Below are 21,190 nucleotides of genomic sequence, written 5' to 3' on the forward strand. Positions count from 1 at the left end.
TTATGAGAGGAGCGCTGCTTTGTTTACAGCCGTTACCAGGGAAACCGCTATATTTCTGACGTTCCAAAAGCGCCTCCTACTGGCAGAGAATGAATGTTCATTTTCAATAATCCAGTCTGTAGTTTTTGTTCAGATCAATGCGAAAATCCACCCACATAACCCCGTTTTAAATTAATATAATAATTTATACTTCTGACTCACCCCTGGTTTAAACGCTCAATTGTGAGGTTTATCATTTTATAATTTATTTTGTTTTTGTGAAAACCTGTATATCAGTTGCTATTTTGTGGTCTAGAACATGAAAGAAAGCCATTATAACATGTACATGAAAAATGTAGAAACATTAGACACAACTATGGGGCACCATTGTGCAGCAGCAAGCATCACAACAAAAAAGGAACCTCAAGGTTGATCTAGGAAAATGTCTGCAAATGTATAGGGCCCCATTCCTATATTTTGCCTGGGGCCCCCAATTCACTAAATCCGCCCCTGTTAGCACATTTTATATTAGCATTAAATGCATAAGCTTCGGCTTTTCAGGAAAGTTCTCCTGTACTTTTAAAGGCCATTGAATAGCATGAATTGTACAGTACACTTACCTTAACATGATGTATTACACTGTGCCATAAAAACTAAGCATCATGCACTGTCATGCATATGTGCATGCAACTGGCGGAGTCATTTTTAGCAAGCTAGCAGGCCATCAGAGAGTTTTGTGGAGCAGAACCACTGATTAAGCACCATTTCAAACAGACAGCAGGTTTCTTTTGAAATCAGCTGGAGTGGGTTAGTGGATGGGGTTGGAGTGACATCGCGGCTCAAGTGGCAACATTTGTGCAATTCCAGCGGGACGGGATCGGAGGCCACAGCTGAATCTGTTCTGTTTGATCCAGTCGATGAGAAAGACTGAAGGAGCCAAAGCTACATAGCTGAAACTCTTTAGACGCATGCTGGTTAACTCATGGTGTGAGAAAACAAGACAAATCCCTCTGACCCATTCTCTGATCCTTCTTCCTCTTTTCCATTCATCCCTTCATTCGGTTTATCTCCTTCTCCTTGTTATTTTTACTCCTCTCCTTTTCCAGGTACCCGAGACAACCATCTGAGAGCCCATAAGCACTACAGCGACAGCTTCCAAAGCCTCAAAGGTTTATGTGATACCGCTGCTCTGACAGAGACAAGTTTGGGTCGGTAAGTGGGATTTTACCTTGGCCCGAAAAATACAAACCAAGCAGGGGAACTTTGTGAGTTGTTCGATAAAAAACGCGAGTGTCCGCAGGTCTCATGTGAGCGGTAGACAGCAAACTTGAGTCAAAGGGGGGAGGTTGAATTGGGGACTTCAGGGACCACCTGTTGTAGCACAAGACACTGATATGGCTGTGAACGGTTTCTATGGTTTTAGAAGCTGATTTGGGCCCAGGCCCACTGGAGGTTTCTGCTGTGGCCGCTGACAGAGGGGCCGTATCTGCAGCTGTCCCTGTTAATTATACTGTTATCCCGGGTTTGGGAGGCGTCCCAATCAAACTGTGGAGTAGACACAGAGCATGACTTCATTGACTCCACGTCCACAGGGAATGATATCTCCCATTTTGCACTCCTCGTAAACGCCTTTGGGTGTGATTGCTTTATCTAGCTCACACCTATAAACTCTGCTGTTCCCACACTGTAAAGCATGGTAAATTACCACCCTCCCCTTTGAACAGACAGTGCGCAGTCACATAAGAAAACAAATCATGCTTTCGTAATTCATAAAAAGTCATAATTATGACACACAAAGTCACATTTCAACATTTTATCACATAATATTTTATTTTTATGTCACACTTTCGACTTCATCTCATGACTTAGTATGTCAATTTATTTTTTTATCTCATGACTTAGTATCAGTTTGCTGACTTTGTCAAAATTTTGACTTTTATTTCATAATTTAAATTTTTTAATCTCAATTATGACTTAGTATCTCATAATGTATCTCACAATTTTGACTTTTTGTCATAATTCCATCTTTTATGTCACAAATGGTTTTATGCCATAATTTTTACATTTTATCTCATAATTATCATTTTGACTTTTCTCTCAATTATGGCTTAAAATCTCATGTTGACTTTTTGTCATAATAATGACTTTTTATCTCATAATGATGCCCTTTTTATGTAGTAATTGTTTTTATGTCATCATTTAAACTTTTTGCTTCATAATTATGACAGTGGTACTTGTCATTTTTGTCAGAATAATAATAAAACATTTTATTTGATCATTTGACCATCATAATTTCAGCTTTTTATAATAATTGAGTTTTCATTATTATTATTACTTAGTATCTCACAGTGTTGACTTTGTAGGCTATGTCATAATTATTATTTACCACTGCATGATTTTTTTTTTATGTGGCTAAAATGGGCTTTCATACATGAGAGATAAAGTAGACATATTAGAGATGGGTGAATAAAAAACCCTTTGTAACTGGTTTTAATTTTACTCATTTAGATCCATTCAGGCTCGGTCAGGCTGACTGGAAAGCAGATTTTCAATGGAGTCTGGGCCATTCAGTGACATTCAAAGACTTTCCCCAAATGCCAACATTGCTTTGTGTGTTTTTGTTGTCATTGCTGAAAGTAGTTTCCCAGAGCCAGACGTTTGACTTGCGCCATTAGGTCTGGAACACTTTGCTGCTTATTTGGTCAATAACTGCCAACTTTAGACAGAAAGCGACCAGCCACAGTTCATTGTGTTTTATGTGTGAGGCGGGTTTATTTGAAAATAAATATTCCGTCATCCTCTACTCACCCTCATGTCATTTCAATCTTCTATGACTTGTCTTCTGTAGAACACAAAATAAGATAATTTAATGAACATCCAGCTGGGTAAACGTTGCCACCTAGTGGACTGGAGTGTGTAGTGCTGAATGGCGCACAGCCAGGAGACTGTCATTGTTACAGTATCATTGCTTAAATACTGAGTTTTTATTCACATTTATTTAAAATGATCTGAGCACTTGGAAGATGATTACTTGGACAATCTTGGGGTGCTTCAAGCCACAATAAGTTGCCATTCACACAACTGGATAGTCATTAAATGATCTTCTTTTGTGTTGACAGAAGAAAGAAAGTCACACAGGTTTGCAACAACATGACCGTGAATAAATTATGACTTTTTCATCTTATTTTTATTTTTTACCTTTAAGGTTTGTAAAACTTCAGTTAGTATCATTACTGTCTGGTCATATGAGAGCATAAGTTAAAATAAACTTTATGATCAAATATGTTTTAATAATAATATTAAGAATAATAATAACATTAAAACTATTACCTGAATGCAGGTGATGCTAAACCATTCTCGCATAGGCCTATCTGATTGTTCATTATACATGTTTTTACATTTAAAAGTTCCTGACATAAGATGCATCCTTGAGAGATGACTTTTGAGCTGACATGAATTATTGTGGAGACTGTAATGTCATCTCTAACTGAAGCTCACAACTGATAGCAACTCTACGCACCCTAACCAACTCTGGGTCTATGAAAGGAACAGTGTAGCCTATGGTCTGACCGCAAAGTTACAGCCATCTGCATCACGCAAACTATAGATAGCTATTATTAGTTGCTTTTGAGTTATTAATCAGAATTTGTAGAATTATTTTTACTTAAGTTATTAAGCTTCTCACTAAGTTTGTTATTTTATATTGGTGACCTACAAGGCGTGATTAACCCTGTACTGCCCAGGTTAGTCGCCACCGAAGCTGAAGTGTTCAGATGGATGAACGTGAATGGATGAATGTGTTTGTTTGTACGTGAAACTTTTCACCACTAGATGACAGCGTGTACTTGATTACTCACATTTAGTTGTTACAAAATAACGACAAGAATGTGTACAAAATATCACACAACCATCCAAAATACAATGTGCTACAGCACTAAATACCTTAAAATATGTAGCGTAAATCAATATATATTTTTACTCATATAAAATAATAAGAGGGTGTTGAATGGGGTAAGGTCACAAGCAGTTATCAGAATGGCCTTAAACTGTGCTGTATTGCATTTTCATACACATAATGATGCACATTTGGCTGTCATGTTCCCATTAACGACACCGGTTAAGTAATTATGTGTATCGTTTTATGTAAGATGTTACGCGTTGACGTAAAGAAAGATTATCACTGAACCGGTTCTTTGAAATGAACTGTTCGTAAGAACAGACTTCCCGTCACTAGCCATATCTGAAAATGTCCTTTTTGGCTCGCCGTAGTTTCTTTATGGCTCACGTGATCACAACAACAAACATTTACCGCGAAAACTGTCTGCGAGTAACGTTACATTGGGAATTTAGTTAGCTAAGGCTTCATCCCCAAAAATATCCACATCTTTCGGATACAAACACATTTACAATGTTCTGCGAAAAGGCGGTCGAGCTTATTAGAGAAGTTCACCGGATGGGCGACGGTCAGCTGCCCGCGTTTAATGTAAGCGCATAAACAGTTAACGCACATTGCGGTGTTTAGTAGTTGCCATGGTTTCAGCAGTTAGTAATAATTGTCATTAACATTTCAAAGCAAAGTCATACCGGTTTGTCGTGGTTCTTCCGCAGGAAGACGGTATTCGGCAAGTTCTGGAGGAAATGAAGGCTCTGTACGAGCAGAATCAGAGTGATGTGTAAGTGTGTGCTCAGCTCTCAGCATTGACACTCATTCTTTATGTCTGATTTGTTAGCATGGCAGGGTCTGTGCAAAGTGGATATTGATAACTAAAATAGTTTTCTTTAATGGAAATAATGCTGAAATAAAACACACATTAGATGTAGACTTAATTGAACATTAAAAATGACTGAAACTAAATAAATTTTAAATGTAAAAGAAAATAAAATGATTGAAAATGAAATAAAAAATCAATGAAAGCTAAGTAAAATATTTAAAAAATGTATAATAAAATCAATAAAGTAATAATAATTAATAATAATAATCAATAAAAGTTAATAAATACTATAATAGCGAGCTGTGATTTAGTTTATAAAGCCATTATAGTCTTTATAAAACTGTTATTTTTTTGTATTTGTAGGAATGAGGCAAAGACAGAGGGCAAGAGTGAGCTGATACCAAGCATCAAGTTCCGCCACAGCTGCCTGCTGAGAAACCAGCGCTGTATCGCGGCTTACCTGTGTGTGATTCCCTGGGTTCTCCTGTTATCCATCATCAAGTTCACTCTTGTGCACTCTTGGCAGGTGTGGTCAAACCCATCTCTCTCTCTCTCTTTCCACAGTTATGATCGCCTCCTGCGAATGCGTGCTCTCAGATGGGAGTATGGCAGTGTGCTGCCCACAACCATTAGGTTTCATATGTGTGCTGAAGAGGTGGGCCTGCTTTTCTTCTGTCTAATGTTAACATATGTCACATGTATCTTTTTGGTCTGTGACTGACATGTTGTAATTTAAATGCTTATAAATCAGATGGAGTGGTTCAATCAGTACAAAAAGTCTTTGGCAACCTATATGAGGTCAATAGGTGGAGAGGACGGTTTGGACATAACACAGGATATGAAGCCTCCTAAGAGTTTATACATTGAGGTGAGTGCAGTTTTGTTTTAGTAGAACTGAGATACTAATATGGTTCGTGTTTAGTAATTTAGTTGATTTTGTCATTTTAATTTTTGTAATTTTTTTTTATTAATGTCTATTTTGTTTTAGTCAAGTACATCAAGAAATGTAGCTGAAATAAGTTTCATAGGATTTTTATGTCAGTTAACATTTATTTTCTTTCAAGTAACAAATTGTGTTTTTGTTTTTTTAAATAAAACATTTTGTTATTAATAACCGTGAGTGTGTGATCACAGAAATGTAGGCTCTGTCCGTTTTCATGCACTTCATGCCAGTTAAGCACAACCTACTGTTGAATTCTTATTATTGTAATGGGAAAAACATATCTTTTTACTGTAATGTGTAAAAAAAATTACAGTAAAGAGATTTTTTTTATAGTTTAGTTGTGAAGTATTTATGCATTATAGTAATATTTGTTGTAATGCCTTGTAAAAGACTTACAGTAAAATTACTGTTACAGTAATTTGAAAGCTTAAACTATGTTAAATCTTAATAGTCCTAGCATAGGCTTTTGTTATTTTTAGGCAATAATGCCTTTTTTGTGTGTGTGAAATTCATCCATTAAGCTAAATGGAGTAACATTATCATCACTGATTTATCATTTCCTTCCCTTTCAGGTGCGCTGTCTTAAAGACCATGGAGAATTTGAAATAGATGATGGCACCGTCATTCTCTTGAAGAAAAATAGCCAGGTAACTATATTCTTAAGACAATTTTTAAATCAGACTACAAGGACTGCTTTATATATATATACACACACACACACACACACACCCAGTATCTCACAGAAGTGAGTACACCCAGTGGTGTAGTGGAGGGTATACGCAGGTATACGGCGTGTACCCACTTCTTTATCAGTCGGCTTTGCGTATACCCACTTCTAAATCCCCTCTGATGCGCATCATTCATTAGTGTCCTGCATTAGCAAAAATCATGACAGTCCACCATGACTAGCTAATCAAATCGCATGTGAATAAATGCAAATATTCCCTAAACATACCCAGTAAAGACAGTGATGCGGTCAGAATGCGCCGGCTTCCCTTTGAATTTGATTGATGATTGCCGCCGTCTCTCATCTCGACAAATCACGTGAATGCAAGCGGAGTCGGTCTGGGGCTTGAGTGCATGTCAGGGGGGCGCGCAGAGTGATAAAATAATATTTAATTATTGACTCCTAATTTGAATCTGTACATTATAACGAAAACAATACCTTAAAAATGAAAAGAAGCAAGTTTTTGCAATCAGAAGGATCCAGTAAACGAATGCCTTCAAACAGTAGCCTATAAGTTCAAAACAGCTACAGAGAAAACCCGACCGATTTCATTAGAGATGGCTTAGAGTCACCTCCAGAATTATTATTTTCAGCGTGTATTTGGCTTAAAAGCACGAGTGTTTTATAATGGAGGCTGCTGAAGCCTGAAGGTGTTTTTTAGATTCTAAATGGATCCGTATAGTAGTAGCCTGTACAGTCTGGTCAAGGCAGTAAGTTTAGTGATCTTTTGGCGTCTCCTTGTAGTTCTGTTAGATATTGCAGCTTGACTAGTGCTTAATTGTATTAAAAATATTCTAAACAAATATTTTTTTTTGCACTATATAGTAGGCTATATAGATAAATTGTAAAAAGGTATGGGGGAAGTAGGGCGTTACTATTTGCCCGTCACTGTATGCCATGGAAGAAACAGTCAGTCAAACATAGGAGTAGGCTGCACAATTCTGGATAAATTGATCACAATTTTCTCACTTTTGTGGCCAGCGGTTTAGACATTAATGGCTGTGTGTTGAGTTATTTTGAGGGGACAGCAGATTTACACTGTTATACAAGCTGTACACTCACTACTTTACATTGTAGCAAAGTGTCATTTCTTCAGTGTTGTCACATGAAAAGATATAAAATATTTACAAAAATGTGAGGGGTGTACTCACTTCTGTGAGATATTGTGTATATATATATATATATATATATATAGATTGCTTAAGACGTTTCACCCTTTCTGTCTTCACAGCACTTTTTACCCAGATGGAAATGTGAGCAGCTTATTCGGCAGGGTGTATTAGAGCACATCATCTCCTAAAAATAAATAAAGCAGCTGTATTGTGGATAATTTCCTTCACATTCATTTAGATGTTATAGCTTTAAATTTGAGTGATTTGTCTTTTCAGAAAGCAGCACATGTACACAGGTAAAACTTTACTTGGTCACATTCTTTACATACATGATGCATTTACAACAGTTTCATCTCCCAACAGTTAGCCAGCTCTTTTAAACAAGATGTACATCATAAGAGACATCTGCAACACTTACAATAATTTATATCAAAGTGGACATTAGTGCATCATGATTGACAATGGTGCAATTTCAAGATAGTATTTGTATCAAAACTGTACATTGTGTGAATACTGTGCTTTTGGTTATTGCACCTCAATGGGCATTAAAAAGAATGTCTTATTTTACTAGCAATTATTGAAGCCAACAAATTCACAAGAACGCTTGCGGTTCGTACCCTACATCACAGTGAACAATTGAAGGAATGTGTAATGTTCTGTACTTAACAAATGATCAAATCTCATACTACAAAAGTCTTGTTCATTGGTATCTGTTTGCCTCTGAAGAGACCATTAAATTAACTTAACCCTTCGTCCTCTTTATACTCTTGAAAACAGCACGATTTAATACAATATGCTGTTACAGTAACTGTAAGACTTTGCATTATCTGTGCTTTCATTTTAACACTAAGATTGCTTTTACAAAAACACATTTCGCACTGCACTAGCGCAGTGGTTCCCAACCCTGGTCCTGGACGCACCCCAACACTGCACATTTTTCATGTCTCCTTTCTCTGACACCAATTTCAGGTCTTGGAGTCTCTACTAATGAGCTGATGACCTGAATCAGGTGTGTTTGATTAAGGAGACATGCAAAACATGCAGTGTTGGGAACCACTGTACTAGCGGATGGAACTTCACAGTCCAGTACAACAGATAAAGGCTCATAGTGGAGTAAAACAAGTCTAAGCTGTGAGGGATGCTGGGGCGATTTTACATAGCAGTTTATTAAGGGCGATCACTTTCTCCTCCAAGAGGAAGGACTTCTTCTCTGCACTCTTCTGCCTCTGCTCCGTCACCTGAAGAGCCTTCATGAGCTGAGAGTTTTCCACATACAGGTCCTTCAGCAGCAGATCTGACTTGGCATTTTTGGCCAGCTATGTGGTGAAGAGAGATGATTGTCACTATAAAATAACTTCAGCATACTGATAGAATACAATTACTATTTCTGTTCTTAGTATGTATACTTCAGTATTGATGACATGCTCAGTTCACCTACATTCGCCAAAATGTGCACCAAGACAGTGTATCCCACAATGTCAAGGACTTGGCTGCCTATTTCCAGTGTGAACTTTTACTAGTTACAGAGCTACCAAAAGTTCACACATTTATACTCAATGAAATGTTCAAATAAACGTACTGTAGATGAGTTTGTTTCTTAATTGGAACAGATTCGGAGAAATGTAGCATTACATCACTTGCTCAAAAATGGATCCTCTGTAGTGAATGGGTGCCGTCAGAATGAGAGGCCAAACAGCTGATAAAAACAATCAAAATAATCCACAAGTAATTCACACGACTCCAGTCTATTAATTAATGTATTCTGAAATGAAAAGCTGTGTTTGTAAGAAACAAATCCATCAAGACAACTTACACTAAGATAAATGTCCTCAATACATAATATTGCTTTCTCCAGTTAAGTCATCTCGTTTGAATCAATAAAGAAATATGCACAGATCAAACACCATTTACAAGCAAAGAGTTCAAAACAGTTCTTAAATATGGTGATGGATTTTGATGTGAGAGGACAACAGAGGATGGACTTTTTCACTGGAGGTAAAATTATAGATAGTTTTAAGTGCCTTAAAGATGGATTTGTTTCTTACAAACAGCTTTTCACTTCACAAGACATGTATTGATGGACTGGAGTCATTATTATGATGTTTTTATCAGCTGTTTGGACTCATTCTGATGGCACCCATTCACTGCAGAGCACGTGATGTAATACATTTCTCCAGATCTGTTCCCATGAATAAACAAACTAATCTACATTTTGGATGACCTGAGGGTGATTACATTTTCAGCAAATTTTCATTTTTGGGTGAACTACTCTGTTTAAATAATTATTTTGAAGATGATGAAACAAACAGTACAGTATGTGGGTTTATGTCATGTGAAATTTTTAATTTATTTCATAATGACTACTAATGTTTCACATACTAAAAACTATAGAAAAAATAGTAAACATTATGAAGTATTCAGTAAACTCGTATTTAGTTTTAAAAATATTTGTATATTTTTTAAATGTGGTTTTAATGCCATTAGTTTCTGGTTACCTGTTCTTTTAGCTGGTTGACCTTCTCCTGCAGCATGACTCGGGTGTTTTTCAGCTTGGCCTCAACCTCATCCATACGCTCCTGCATACTCGCCATCAATTTCTCATATTGCTCCTGTTGTTTAATTTAATAGTTTGTTAATAAAAATATACGTGAAATATGAGATCAAGGGTGAAAAAAAAAAAAATGATTCAATGCAAAAATGTATAAGCACTAGCATGTTCACTCCCTGTTCGACTGCCTTAAGGTTTTGAAAGTGATGCTGATGTACCTGCTGAAGGCCCATCTGAACGCTGGCCTGCTTGGCCTGAGAGCGAAGCAGATCCTCTAAATCCTGCGTCCTGCGCTGTTGCTCAGCTAGTTGAGTTTGCATATGAGCCAAGTGCTCCCGGGTGCCAGAACCCATCTGTTCCCTTAGTTCCTGCACCTCACGTGCATGCTGAGCCTGGACCAGCGACAGAGCGCTATCTGCCCTTAATGCCTAAACCACAACAAACACACAAAAGTGAGAACAAAAACATTCATAAGGAATACTCAAGCAGTGAGAAGTTTGAAAATGATCTCCATACCTGTTCATCTGCCTCATGTTTAGCGGTCTCTAGCTCTGCCTGTTTGTTCCTCAGAATGAGGCACTCGTGTGTCAGTCTCTGAAGTTCCAGCTCCCGAGTCTGCAGCTGAGCCACCTAGAAATATAATCCAGCATATCAGAAAGACTTCTGAAGGGTCGTGTGACACTGAAGACTGGAGTAATGATGCTGAAAATTCAGCTTTGCATCACAGGTATAAATGACATTTCAAAATATATTCAATTACTAATTTTAAATTGTATTAATATTTCACAATATTACTGTTTTTACTGTATCGATCAAATAAATACATCCTTGATGAGTATAAGAGACTTTGAAATACATTGAAATTCCCTGTAGTGAATACAGAAGAACATTACTGCAGCTCAAAACATGGTGCTATCAACCACAAGGTCATGGGATCGATTCATTTTGGATGAAAGCCTCATGTATAAATGTAAGTGCATTCCAAAATGTTCTCTAGAAAATAAACAAGGAGCAATTATGGGTAGCTTCTAATTGCATATTGAGAAAAATCCATTGCAAAAGCAATTTGTTGTTCCTGACTAACCTTATCATGAAGTTCCTCGTTTTGTACTCGCAAACACTTGCACTCCTTTTGCAGAACACTGACTGCCGTCTCCTCCTGAAGCCTGTGGGTCTGAAGTAACTGCTCCTTCTCTTTACGCAACTGACGTGTGCTCTCCTCAAGCTCCTGGACCTTGTGTTTTACAACAATATTTACAAGTTATTTTTTATTATTTCTGAATGACTGCAAGTGCGTTTAAAGATGTATAAAGATCTTGGTTGACCTTTTCCTGAGACTGTTGCAGCATCTCCTGATGTGTGGCTGACTCATGGACGTGAACATTCTTTTCTTGCCACATACTCAAGATCTGGGAGTTGAGCTGCTCTATCTGGCTTTCTGATTTGCCAAGTGATTCCTGAAGCTTTTCCAGCTGCAAAAAAAACACAAAGCACATTTCAGCATAAACATGTTCAGCAGCATCTGAGAAAGAGAGCACAAACTTTTCACCTTCTGGTCTCTGTCTGCTGTTTCCTTCAACAAACGCTCCTTGTCTTGCTCTAGTGCTTGGTATTTCAGAGTCTGACTACTCAATGCAGACTCAACCACCGTCAAATGCTGGAGCTGGAGAAAAACAGCAGTTTCAGCGATTCCTGCCAACTTTGAAATAATTTGTTAATATGTGACCCTGGACCACAAAACCAGTCATAAGGGTCAATTTTTCAAAATTGAGATTTATACATCACCTGAAAGCTGAATAAATAAGCTTTCCATTGATGTATGGTTTGTTAGGATAGGACAATATTTGGCCGAGATACAACTATTATATATGAAAATCTGGAATCTGAGGGTGCAAAAAAATCCAAATACTGAGAAAATTGACTTTAAAGTTGTCCAAATGAAGTTCTTAGCAATGCATATTACTAATCAAAAATTAAGTTTTAATATATTGACAGTAGGAAATTTATAAAATATCTTCATGGAACATGATCTTTACTTAATATCCTAATGATTTTTGGCATAAAAGAAAAATCAATAATTTTGACCCATACAATGTTTTTTTGGCTATTGCTACAAATATACCCCAGCGACTTAAGACTGGTTTTGTGGTCCGGGGTCACATATATCCTACAAAACGAAACCATACCGTCTCCTTGGCGGTTTTAAGCTCCCTCTCTAGAAGCTCCTTCTCTTTCTGCCACTGTTCCTGCAGCTTTAGTGTGTCGCTCTTCTGCTGTTGAAGGGTTTCCTGCAGCTGTCTGTAGGACGCAGCTGCCTCATCGTTCTCCTGACACACCTGTGCTAGCCTGTCAGTCAGCGTCTGCACTGCTCTCTGATCAGTAGACAGCCGGGAACTTAATTCCGCGTTCTCATTGCTAAGCTGCAGGTTTCTCGCACTGAAGTCAAGCACCTCCTCTCGAAATTTGGTATTCTATGTCGGAGAAATAAAACAATTGTTAGGAGCAGCAATCATTTCGTTTTCATAATGTGGCATTTAATGGAATATTTAACAAGAGAATAAATAAAAAAATGAATGAATTGGAACGTAAACAGTGATCTCTTTATAACAGTGGTTGAAATAGAAGGGGGCTTGGGGATGTCATCATTTTAGAGGTGGATCAAATTAAGTATTTTGACGAAATACCAAGAACACAAACTTTTCTTTGGGATAATGTGGACTGCTGAATTTTTTTAGAATAAGACCAGAAATGAGTATTAAGAATATGGTCTGAATTTAAGATCCATGCTATCACTTACCTCTTTCCGTAGCCTCTCCTCTTCTTCTCGATTCTTCATATATGCTCTCTCCATCTCCTCAAGTTTCCTCCTAAATATAGTGAAGCAGAATATTAGATTTTGCTAAATAAAATGGCAAAATAAAATGCGGATAGTTGACAAGTCAATGATTTCTTTACGTCTTTTTGTTGAGCTCCTCCTCCAGCAACTTGACATCCCGCTGTAAGACAGCAAGCCTGTCTTTCAGTGCACTGTTTTCGGAGGTGACCTCATCAAGTTGAGCCCTAGAATTGGAAACCAAAATATAGAGATCAGCTCTTCATAACAAACTTACCCGCCTCTGCACTTTTAGGCAGCTTAGTACAGAAAACAATATAATGTTAGGTACAATGACAAGTTTTGTAGCTAGATTAAAAAAAAAAATAATGTTTTGCTAAAGATTAGGGCAGCAAACACAAAAAAGTTATGCTATTAATACAATTAAAAGGATGCAAGGACACTTTCAATCAGAATACATACAGTAACTGTTATTAATAGTGAGACTGCATGCATGTCAGTGACAATAATATCATTCAGTTAGTGAGATGCAGCATGAGGCCTGAAAATTCAAAGCGCATGTCTACGGTTAATGAAATCTCATTGTGTGAAACATACAGGCAAACATTCTTGGACAAAAATGGCAAGATACGGCATCCATACGGGAGAAACGGCGATTGGATCAATACAGCAATGGTTAGTCTTGGTCTGTTTCGACGGTCATCTACCAGCTGGAGAACCACAAACCTGTGGGGATTGGCCATCTCTTGTTCTAAAGCCATGACAAGCCCCTCCATCTCCAGAAGCTGCTCTTTCATATGGCTCTTCTCGCTTTCAAAGACCTCCTCCATCTGCTGAAGCTCTGTTTGGGAGTCCATCAGTGATTGCTGTAGTTGGTTGGCGGTATTGTCGGCTTCCTCCCTCAGAGAGCACAGCACTCGCTCTTTGTCCTCCAACTGGTCGGTCAAAAGTTGAACCTGACCAGAGAGTTGAGTGACGTTCTTAAACAGGTTCATCTTCAGCTGAACTTCGTTCCAGAGCAAATCAATCTCTTCGGCTTTGGCTTCAAGCTGACGACTGAGTTCCAGCATTTGATTGTCTTTGCTTTGCAGCTCCAGTGCAAGTTTATCTGCGTTCTCTTTGAGTTTGGTAGACTCTGCCTCCATTTCGACAATCTGAGATGAAAGCTGGTCTACAAGTTGCCGGTAGTTAGAGTTCTCTTGTTCAAGATGTCTTGTTTCTTCTTGCTCTGAGTTCAGATGGGCTTGGAGCTGTTCAACCTTACCCTGTTCCACACGAACAGAGACTTGAAGTTTTTGCTCCATCATATGCATTTGATCCCATTCCTCAGAGAGACTATTGACCTGTGTTTGTAGCTGTTTGAGAAGTTCACATTGACCCCTGAGCTCCTCTAGGAGTCGATCCCGCTCCATCTCCATAGCATTTATCTCAGAAGCCTGTCTTGTAAGATCGTCATCTCTGCTTTTCAGTGCCTCGTGCGTTTTGGCCAAGTTTTCTTGAAGCTCCACAAGTTCTTTCTCTTGTTCTCTCAGCTGCATTTGCTGCTCACCAAACGCAGTAGACAGATGACTACTGCTTCCCTGCATCATTTCGATCTCCTTCTGCCAGGTCTCAGATTTGGTCCTCCAGTTCTCCAGCTCTTTAGTCAACTGAGAAACTCTGTCAAGAAGCTCCTGTTCCTTCTCTTTTTCTTTTCCAAGTTTCTCCTTTAGATCTTGAATACTTCTGTCTGTTTCTTTCTGTAGTTGCTCCTTTTGCTTCAGGAGCTCTTGTTTCTTTTCTCTCTCTGCTTTAAGATTTTGCTCTAGCTGAGAGAGCTTATTGCAGAGCTTTCGCTCTTTCTCATTTCTGATTTCCATTTCCTTCTCTTTGGCATTAAGTTCTGAGGTCAAATTCTGGATGAGGGCATCTTGAGCTTTCATGGAAACCGTGTTGTCTTCCAGCTGAAAACACATCTCTTCCAGCTTATCTTCAAGCTGTCTTTGTAGTGCGAGCAGCTCCTCTTCAGCCCTGGATGCGAGCTCTACTTGAGCTTCCATGAACTGGATGTGTTCTTCTAGCTTCCTGACCTCCTCCTGGTGTTCCTCCTCCAGTTTCTTCCTTTCCTGTGCCACCCTGCTGCAGACCTGAGCTTGCCCTTCACTCCAACGCTCGGTGCTGAGGAGACGCTCACGGCGCACCTCCTGTTCCAGCTCCTGTACTCTTGCCTCCCACGCACCAACTTCTCTGTGATGCTGCTTGGTTTGCTCCTGCAGACGGCTGCGCTCGAGGTGCAGCTGGTGGAGGAGGCTGCGCTGAGCCTCGCTGTGTTGTGCCTTCATGTGCAATAACTGCTGCTCTGCCTTCTCCCTGGGACACAGCAACATGCTAATATGTCTAAGTGTAAATTCATGGCAATGTCATGAATACCAAGGGAAAAAAAATCTACTTTCTCCTTACAGGCATGTTGGTTAAGAGGTTGAACTTATAGTTAAACACAGCTGGGTTCCGGATGTCATTTGTACACAGGACACTGTCTTAGATATAACAAAGGTCTATATGAAGCATGAATATTACTTTTAATTGAAAAGCATATAAATTGTACCATATTTTTTAGAATATGTAATTTTTTATAATCTGAAATATACTGTGTGACTAATTTCAAAGCGAAATTAAAATGTTAAATTTCAGTTTCGCTTTAAATTTGTTTAGGCTTGCCATTTATAGTCAATATTATTTTCCATTATAAATTTAGTTTAATATTTACATTTTTTTATTCCTGTTTTCTTCCCTGAATACTGTTAAGTTTAAAAGATTTGTTGTGGAGTCAAATCTACAGTTTAGTAAAATACTAAAAATAGTGTTCATAATGTTTGTAAACCTTTTTTTTTAGTATTTTACATTATTTCTGAATGTAGTAATAAAATGTGACTTACACACCAATGTATTATTTGTGGCTTTTTTTCTCTCAGCAATGCAATTTTGGCAATAGGGTGAATCTCACCAAGCCTGTCAAGAACTTTCATATCATTTTAGGACCACTGCAATTTTTGGCATCATTAATTTTCTTTTTTTTTCTTTTTTTTTTTAAACAACAATTAAGCACATTTCTCATTAATTCTCATTACTATAATGCATTCAAATGTTTTTATTATGAGTGGTTTTTAAATTCCCATTGTATTCAATGGTGATTCCCATTAAATTCATCATACTGTAAAACATTATTTTTAACATTACTGTAAAAATGTTTTACTTTTTTTGTTAAGTCATCAATTAAACTCAATACAACCAAATGCTACCTACTATAATGCATGAACACATTTAGAATCAAAATTGTATTTTTCCACATTACAGTAAACAGAATGAAATACTTTTGTATTACTGAAATGAGAATTATTACAAAATAAATATTGTAATTTGCTTGTTTGTTTAAGAGAAATCACCCGGACATATTTGACAGGTTTACAGTGACAGAAAATAATATACTGTTTCTGTATTTTATTCTATCACTAAACAGTCCTAAAGACTGTCTCAGCACTGACAAGTCATTCGACCTTCTCACATGGTAGCTCATTTCTTTTTTTAATATGTAAGACTAATGTCTACAATGGATGAGCTGCACATAATCCCGTACCAGATCGTTTGAGCGACACTAACCTAACAAGCAGCACTTCCTGGTCCATCTTGAGCTTGAGTTCTGCCTCTAGCTGATCTTTCTCTGAGGTGAGGCGCAGCACGATGTTACTGATCTCACGAGCGTAGTTCTGCTCCAGTTCTGCCTGTTCTCGCTGAATTCTCCGCTCTAGCTCTGGACCCCAGGCTCCTCCTGAAGTCTTTCCCCTCAGCTCTGCTTCCAGCCGCTCAACAGCCTGACGCATTTTCTCTGCCCGCTCCTCTGCCTGAGCCTTCATGTCCTCCAACTCACTGATCTCTATCTTAAAGCTCTGCGAGATGTCCTTCCGCTCAACCTCCATATTCTGCCGCATCAGATCCATACTGCGCTCATAGAAATTCACCTGTTGAAACAAAATTAAGACCATAAATCACTTCCTCTCTACAGTAAGGTTTTGTTTACAAAATTTGTGTTGCCAATTGCAATAGTGTAACAGTCAGGTTCTGGAAGTAAAAATCCCAAATCGCTGTTGTACTCTATAAGGTTTTAACTGGTACCTGGTAACATTGTATGTCTAGGAGCATTTGCACATCTTAGCTGTTCCCCTTAGCTCTGACTGTTTGAATCTAAAATTAATCTAATCTAATTTGCAAAGGGTACTTGTAACAAACCTATTTCATGTTTCCATACTATGCCCGTACCTTAGTCTCCAGTTGGATCTTCAAGTCCTGGACCTCACGCTCGTATTTCTCTTTCATCTGCTCCATGGCCAGTTCTGTCTCGATGCTCACAGGGGGAGCCAAACTCTCCAAGGAACCCAATACTGAGGAGATACACCAAACTAACATGACCCATGTGTATGGATATTCCATAGGGAAAGCATAACTTTTGTAATTATTTTAATCCTCACCATTCTTGTCAGTGACTTGGAGCTTTTTTCTGACCTGAGGAGATGTACCTTTCTTCATTTCTGGATCATCTGCAGCAGAACAAAACAGATATGATGAGTTGTTCATTCAACAGTTTACTAGGTTAAGGTACATAAACTTGGGTATAGCATGAAAGAGATACGTGAGATCTAGAAAGGTAAACTTGATGACTAATATTCAAAATATTTGTTAAATTCACCAGAATCTGATTCGGTGGTTAATGCTCTTCGGCTTGACCAGTCATGACCAGACAGGCTGCTCCTGGATCGTCTGGCTCTCCTTCCTGAGCCCTGAGTTTTCAACAACTCCAGCTCTGAGTGTAACTCGTCATTCCTGTCCTGCAGCTCCTGTATTTAGTGGGGCGGAGACACAGGGTCATTTACACAAGTAAAACTATTTTTTTCTTCATTTCCTGAAACAAAGATATTGTAATGCAGAGGTGAAACATGTACTTTCTTTGCCACAAACATCACCAAATGGAACTGCAAAAAAAATCTCTGTAAATATTTGAGAAAAAAAAAAAAAAAAGTATTTTAACATAAAAAATGTATACATAACACATCTGTTTTAAGAGCTATAAAATGTAATAGTTTTATATACATTTATAAATATAAAAAATATATTTTTTCTTAAAAAGCCAAGACACCCCAGGTGAATAGGGTAAAAAAAATAAATAAATAAAAAGATAAAATCGCCATACTTCCCCCAGTTGATTGATTACATTAAGAATTGCAAACATTTTTTCCAAACTTTTAATTCAAGTTTTCTAAAATATCGATATGCAAATTAGGCATTATATAATTAAATATTCACTAATTTGCATAAACACTAAACACTGGATAAAGCCAGGTTCAAAATTCTTGTTTCATTTTGTTGACAGTAGAGTTTTTACAGTAGAGTTTAAGGTTTTTACAGAGAGGATTTTGGATCTGTTTTTATCGCTCCATAAATCAAAAAATACTGTCAACAGCCAGAAAAAAATATATTTTCACCATGTTTTTAGGAATAAAATGTATAAAATCAAAGAAAATTATATACACATCTCGGTAAAATCCGTTAAAACTGTAAAGTTTGGTGAACGTGCTAATGAAGTGGAAAAGAAATGGAAAAAAAACTGTTTTGAGAAAACTGCCTTTAAATATACATATTGTAATTAGGGATATGCCGGTATCAAATTTTCATGTTGCGATTAATTGCTAATGCTTTTATTACGGTATACGGTATTATCACGATATTGAAATTAAGTTAAAAAACTGTAATTGAAATCTACAGACACAAATAGATAAAGTGCAATAAAATAAACACTTAAGTGTATTTTGAATGTTTTCTTTCCACCAGCCAAATTATGTCAAATAGCACAAAAATCTCAAAACTGACCAGAGCATGAAAAAACAATGTTTTTTTAATGGGATTTTTTTTAATGGTTCCCAGGTGGTTACTTACTGGCTCAAGTCAAAAGAGCAAAACTAATGGCACAATAGTGTAACACCTCAAAAAGTTGCACAATTAAAGATGTAATTTAAAGCACCATGAATTATAGGATAGCTAGCATGATGGCCAAACAGTGACACTTAAATACAATGCACAATGACAGGGTTCTGGACTGACTTCACCGTTCACTCCAGACAAAATATCCACCAAACCTACACAGGCATGCTCATACCCTGCATTGCTGCTCGTACTCCTTAAAGATCTCTGAGAAGTGCTCTTCTTGATTCAGCAGTCCTGTACCATTTGGATCGAGGCCACCATACTGTTCAGTAAAACAAGCATTGATCAGTTATCATTATTGTTCTCAGAGAATGAACCTCATAAAGGATATGATTTACAGCAATTTAACGACATATAGACATCTCACCTTGTCCTGCAGCAGATGATCTAGATCCTTCTGTAGTTTAGAGATGGTGCTCTCGGCTTCAGACAGCTTCTCCTTCAGGACGCTGTCCTCCTCCTCCAAACGACTGTTCTCCTATAACACACAGCGAGAGCTATTTAACCTGACACCGCACTGACATGCTCGAAGAAACATACACCTCTAACCATGACAGATCACCTCTTCATTAAGTCCTGTTCTGTAGCTAAGAGCAAGATCATCATGAAATTTAAGTCAGTGTGATTGCAAGAGAATTAAATGAGGGATGGTAAGGAAATTGTACTACAATGCAAACATTCTTTAGATACTGTTATGGCATTTTCAATATAATTTCCCAACTTGAATGTTCAATGGCAAATTACACAACTGTGGGATGTATATCTTGGTGAAATAAGACATTGTGAAATAATACTGAAATTTTAAATAATTGTTTTCTATTTTAGTACATTTGAAAATGTCATTTATTCCTGTGATGGCAAAGCTGAATTTTCAGCAGCCACCAATGTTAAAAAATAGTTAATACTGTTCAATGTTAATATCAATATTTAAAACAGCTGCAACTTAAAGGGGTCATATGATGCTGCTAAAAAGAACATTATTTTGTGTATTTGGTGTAATGAAATGTGTTTATGCAGTTTAAGGTTAAAAAAACACCACTGTGATTTTTAAAAAAAAATTTTCAGGATTCTTTAAAGAATTGAAAGTTTAAAAAAAATATAAAAAAACTTCTGACCCAAACAGTTAACCTCTTAACTGTCCCCCCCCCCCCTTTTGAACATAGACATGAAAGTGCACTATTCAAACTTAAATTGTTATAATTCATGAACGCTTTTGAATACAGATCTAAAGTTGATCTCTTTTTAAAGAAGACAATCAGCAGATTATTGCAGAAGTGTGAATTTTTTTTTAAATCATTAAAAAAAAATGAAAGCATAAAAAGTTATAGAAGTTTAAACTTACTGTAAAGAAAATGTACTGTACTATTTTTATTTGATATAAAATAAATTTTACAAAATAGGTTTTAATCCAAATTTGATATGAAATTAAAGCCATATGTCTAAATGAGTTGTTCCAAATTTGAAGTTGATATTAAAAAAATTGAGGTTCCTATGCAATTTTGTTTAGGCGTTATACCACAAACAGCCATCCAAACTCCATAGATTTTTTTTTGATGCATTTTTCTGTCACAAATGTATAAATTTCTCTTTCAGTATTACGTCTATCACAAAATAACCACCAAATATGAAATCTTGAGATGCAGACCTTTCCGACGATATGTATTTTGTCAAGATTATAAAAAGTTTTGATTCCAAAAGACCGTAATACATTTTGTAATATGACACCCCGCACTAAGGGGGAGGAGCCCATTAAAAGATATTAAAGTACCATTTCTATGGTAACGCAATGTCCGATTTCAAAATGGTTTTCAGAGGATAAATTTTGAGGTTTTAAGTTTTCGAATGATATATAATTTATGATGATTACTAAAACGCAAATGAAAAATAATTTTTTGTGACAAAGGTCAGAACTCCTGTTATGAAGTATATGTTTTGAGGTGCACTCTTGTCATAAATTAATCTATTACTGTTCCAACATAATTTTTTAACAATAAACAGTGGTAAAATATCTATTTAGGAGTCTTACACCTTTCCAAAGATATATGTTTTGCCATGATTAGATTAGGATTTAATCATAATATATTGAAGTAAACTTAGGTGTCCCGCTAGCAGGACGGTGACAGTTAAGGGGTTAAACAGTAGTGTATTTTAAGTGCCAAGACCTAACAGAATATTGCTACTTAATAATAATAATAATAATAATAATGTCAGTGGTTACCTTAGCAGCAGTGCAAATGTCCTCCTGAAGGCTAACGTCCTGAGCCCTGAGCAGTTCTAGCTCCTCCTGGAGTCTCTTCCGCTCCTTCTCTACCTGCTCTAGAAGC

General features: G+C 37.2%; 2 protein-coding genes across 2 annotated transcripts; one reads left to right on the top strand and one right to left on the bottom strand.

The window, feature by feature from the left end:
- The first annotated feature begins 4,256 nt into the window (after window positions 1-4,256).
- LOC107708421 (DNA replication complex GINS protein PSF1-like) lies at window positions 4,257-8,334 on the top strand. The gene is made up of 7 exons (XM_016512637.1): window positions 4,257-4,462; window positions 4,588-4,652; window positions 5,055-5,153; window positions 5,256-5,346; window positions 5,443-5,559; window positions 6,207-6,281; window positions 7,593-8,334. The coding sequence occupies exons 1-7, from the start codon at window positions 4,388-4,390 to the stop codon at window positions 7,659-7,661; spliced, it is 591 nt and encodes a 196-aa protein (XP_016368123.1). The 5' UTR covers window positions 4,257-4,387; the 3' UTR covers window positions 7,662-8,334.
- Window positions 8,335-8,476: 142 nt separating this feature from the next.
- LOC107708420 (trichohyalin-like) lies at window positions 8,477-21,189 on the bottom strand. The gene is made up of 18 exons (XM_016512636.1): window positions 21,085-21,189; window positions 19,234-19,344; window positions 19,039-19,128; window positions 17,575-17,722; window positions 17,357-17,425; window positions 17,148-17,287; window positions 16,491-16,849; window positions 13,581-15,203; window positions 12,977-13,081; window positions 12,819-12,888; window positions 12,208-12,492; window positions 11,571-11,684; window positions 11,347-11,493; window positions 11,106-11,255; window positions 10,538-10,651; window positions 10,240-10,449; window positions 9,969-10,082; window positions 8,477-8,789 (listed from the first exon to the last, which is right to left on the bottom strand). The coding sequence occupies exons 5-18, from the start codon at window positions 17,412-17,414 to the stop codon at window positions 8,598-8,600; spliced, it is 3,681 nt and encodes a 1,226-aa protein (XP_016368122.1). The 5' UTR covers window positions 17,415-17,425; window positions 17,575-17,722; window positions 19,039-19,128; window positions 19,234-19,344; window positions 21,085-21,189; the 3' UTR covers window positions 8,477-8,597.
- Between the last annotated feature and the right edge of the window lies 1 nt (window position 21,190).

Source organism: Sinocyclocheilus rhinocerous, unplaced genomic scaffold, assembly GCF_001515625.1.
Source record: "Sinocyclocheilus rhinocerous isolate Xijiao unplaced genomic scaffold, SAMN03320098_v1.1 scaffold295, whole genome shotgun sequence".
Taxonomy (NCBI): domain Eukaryota; kingdom Metazoa; phylum Chordata; class Actinopteri; order Cypriniformes; family Cyprinidae; genus Sinocyclocheilus; species Sinocyclocheilus rhinocerous.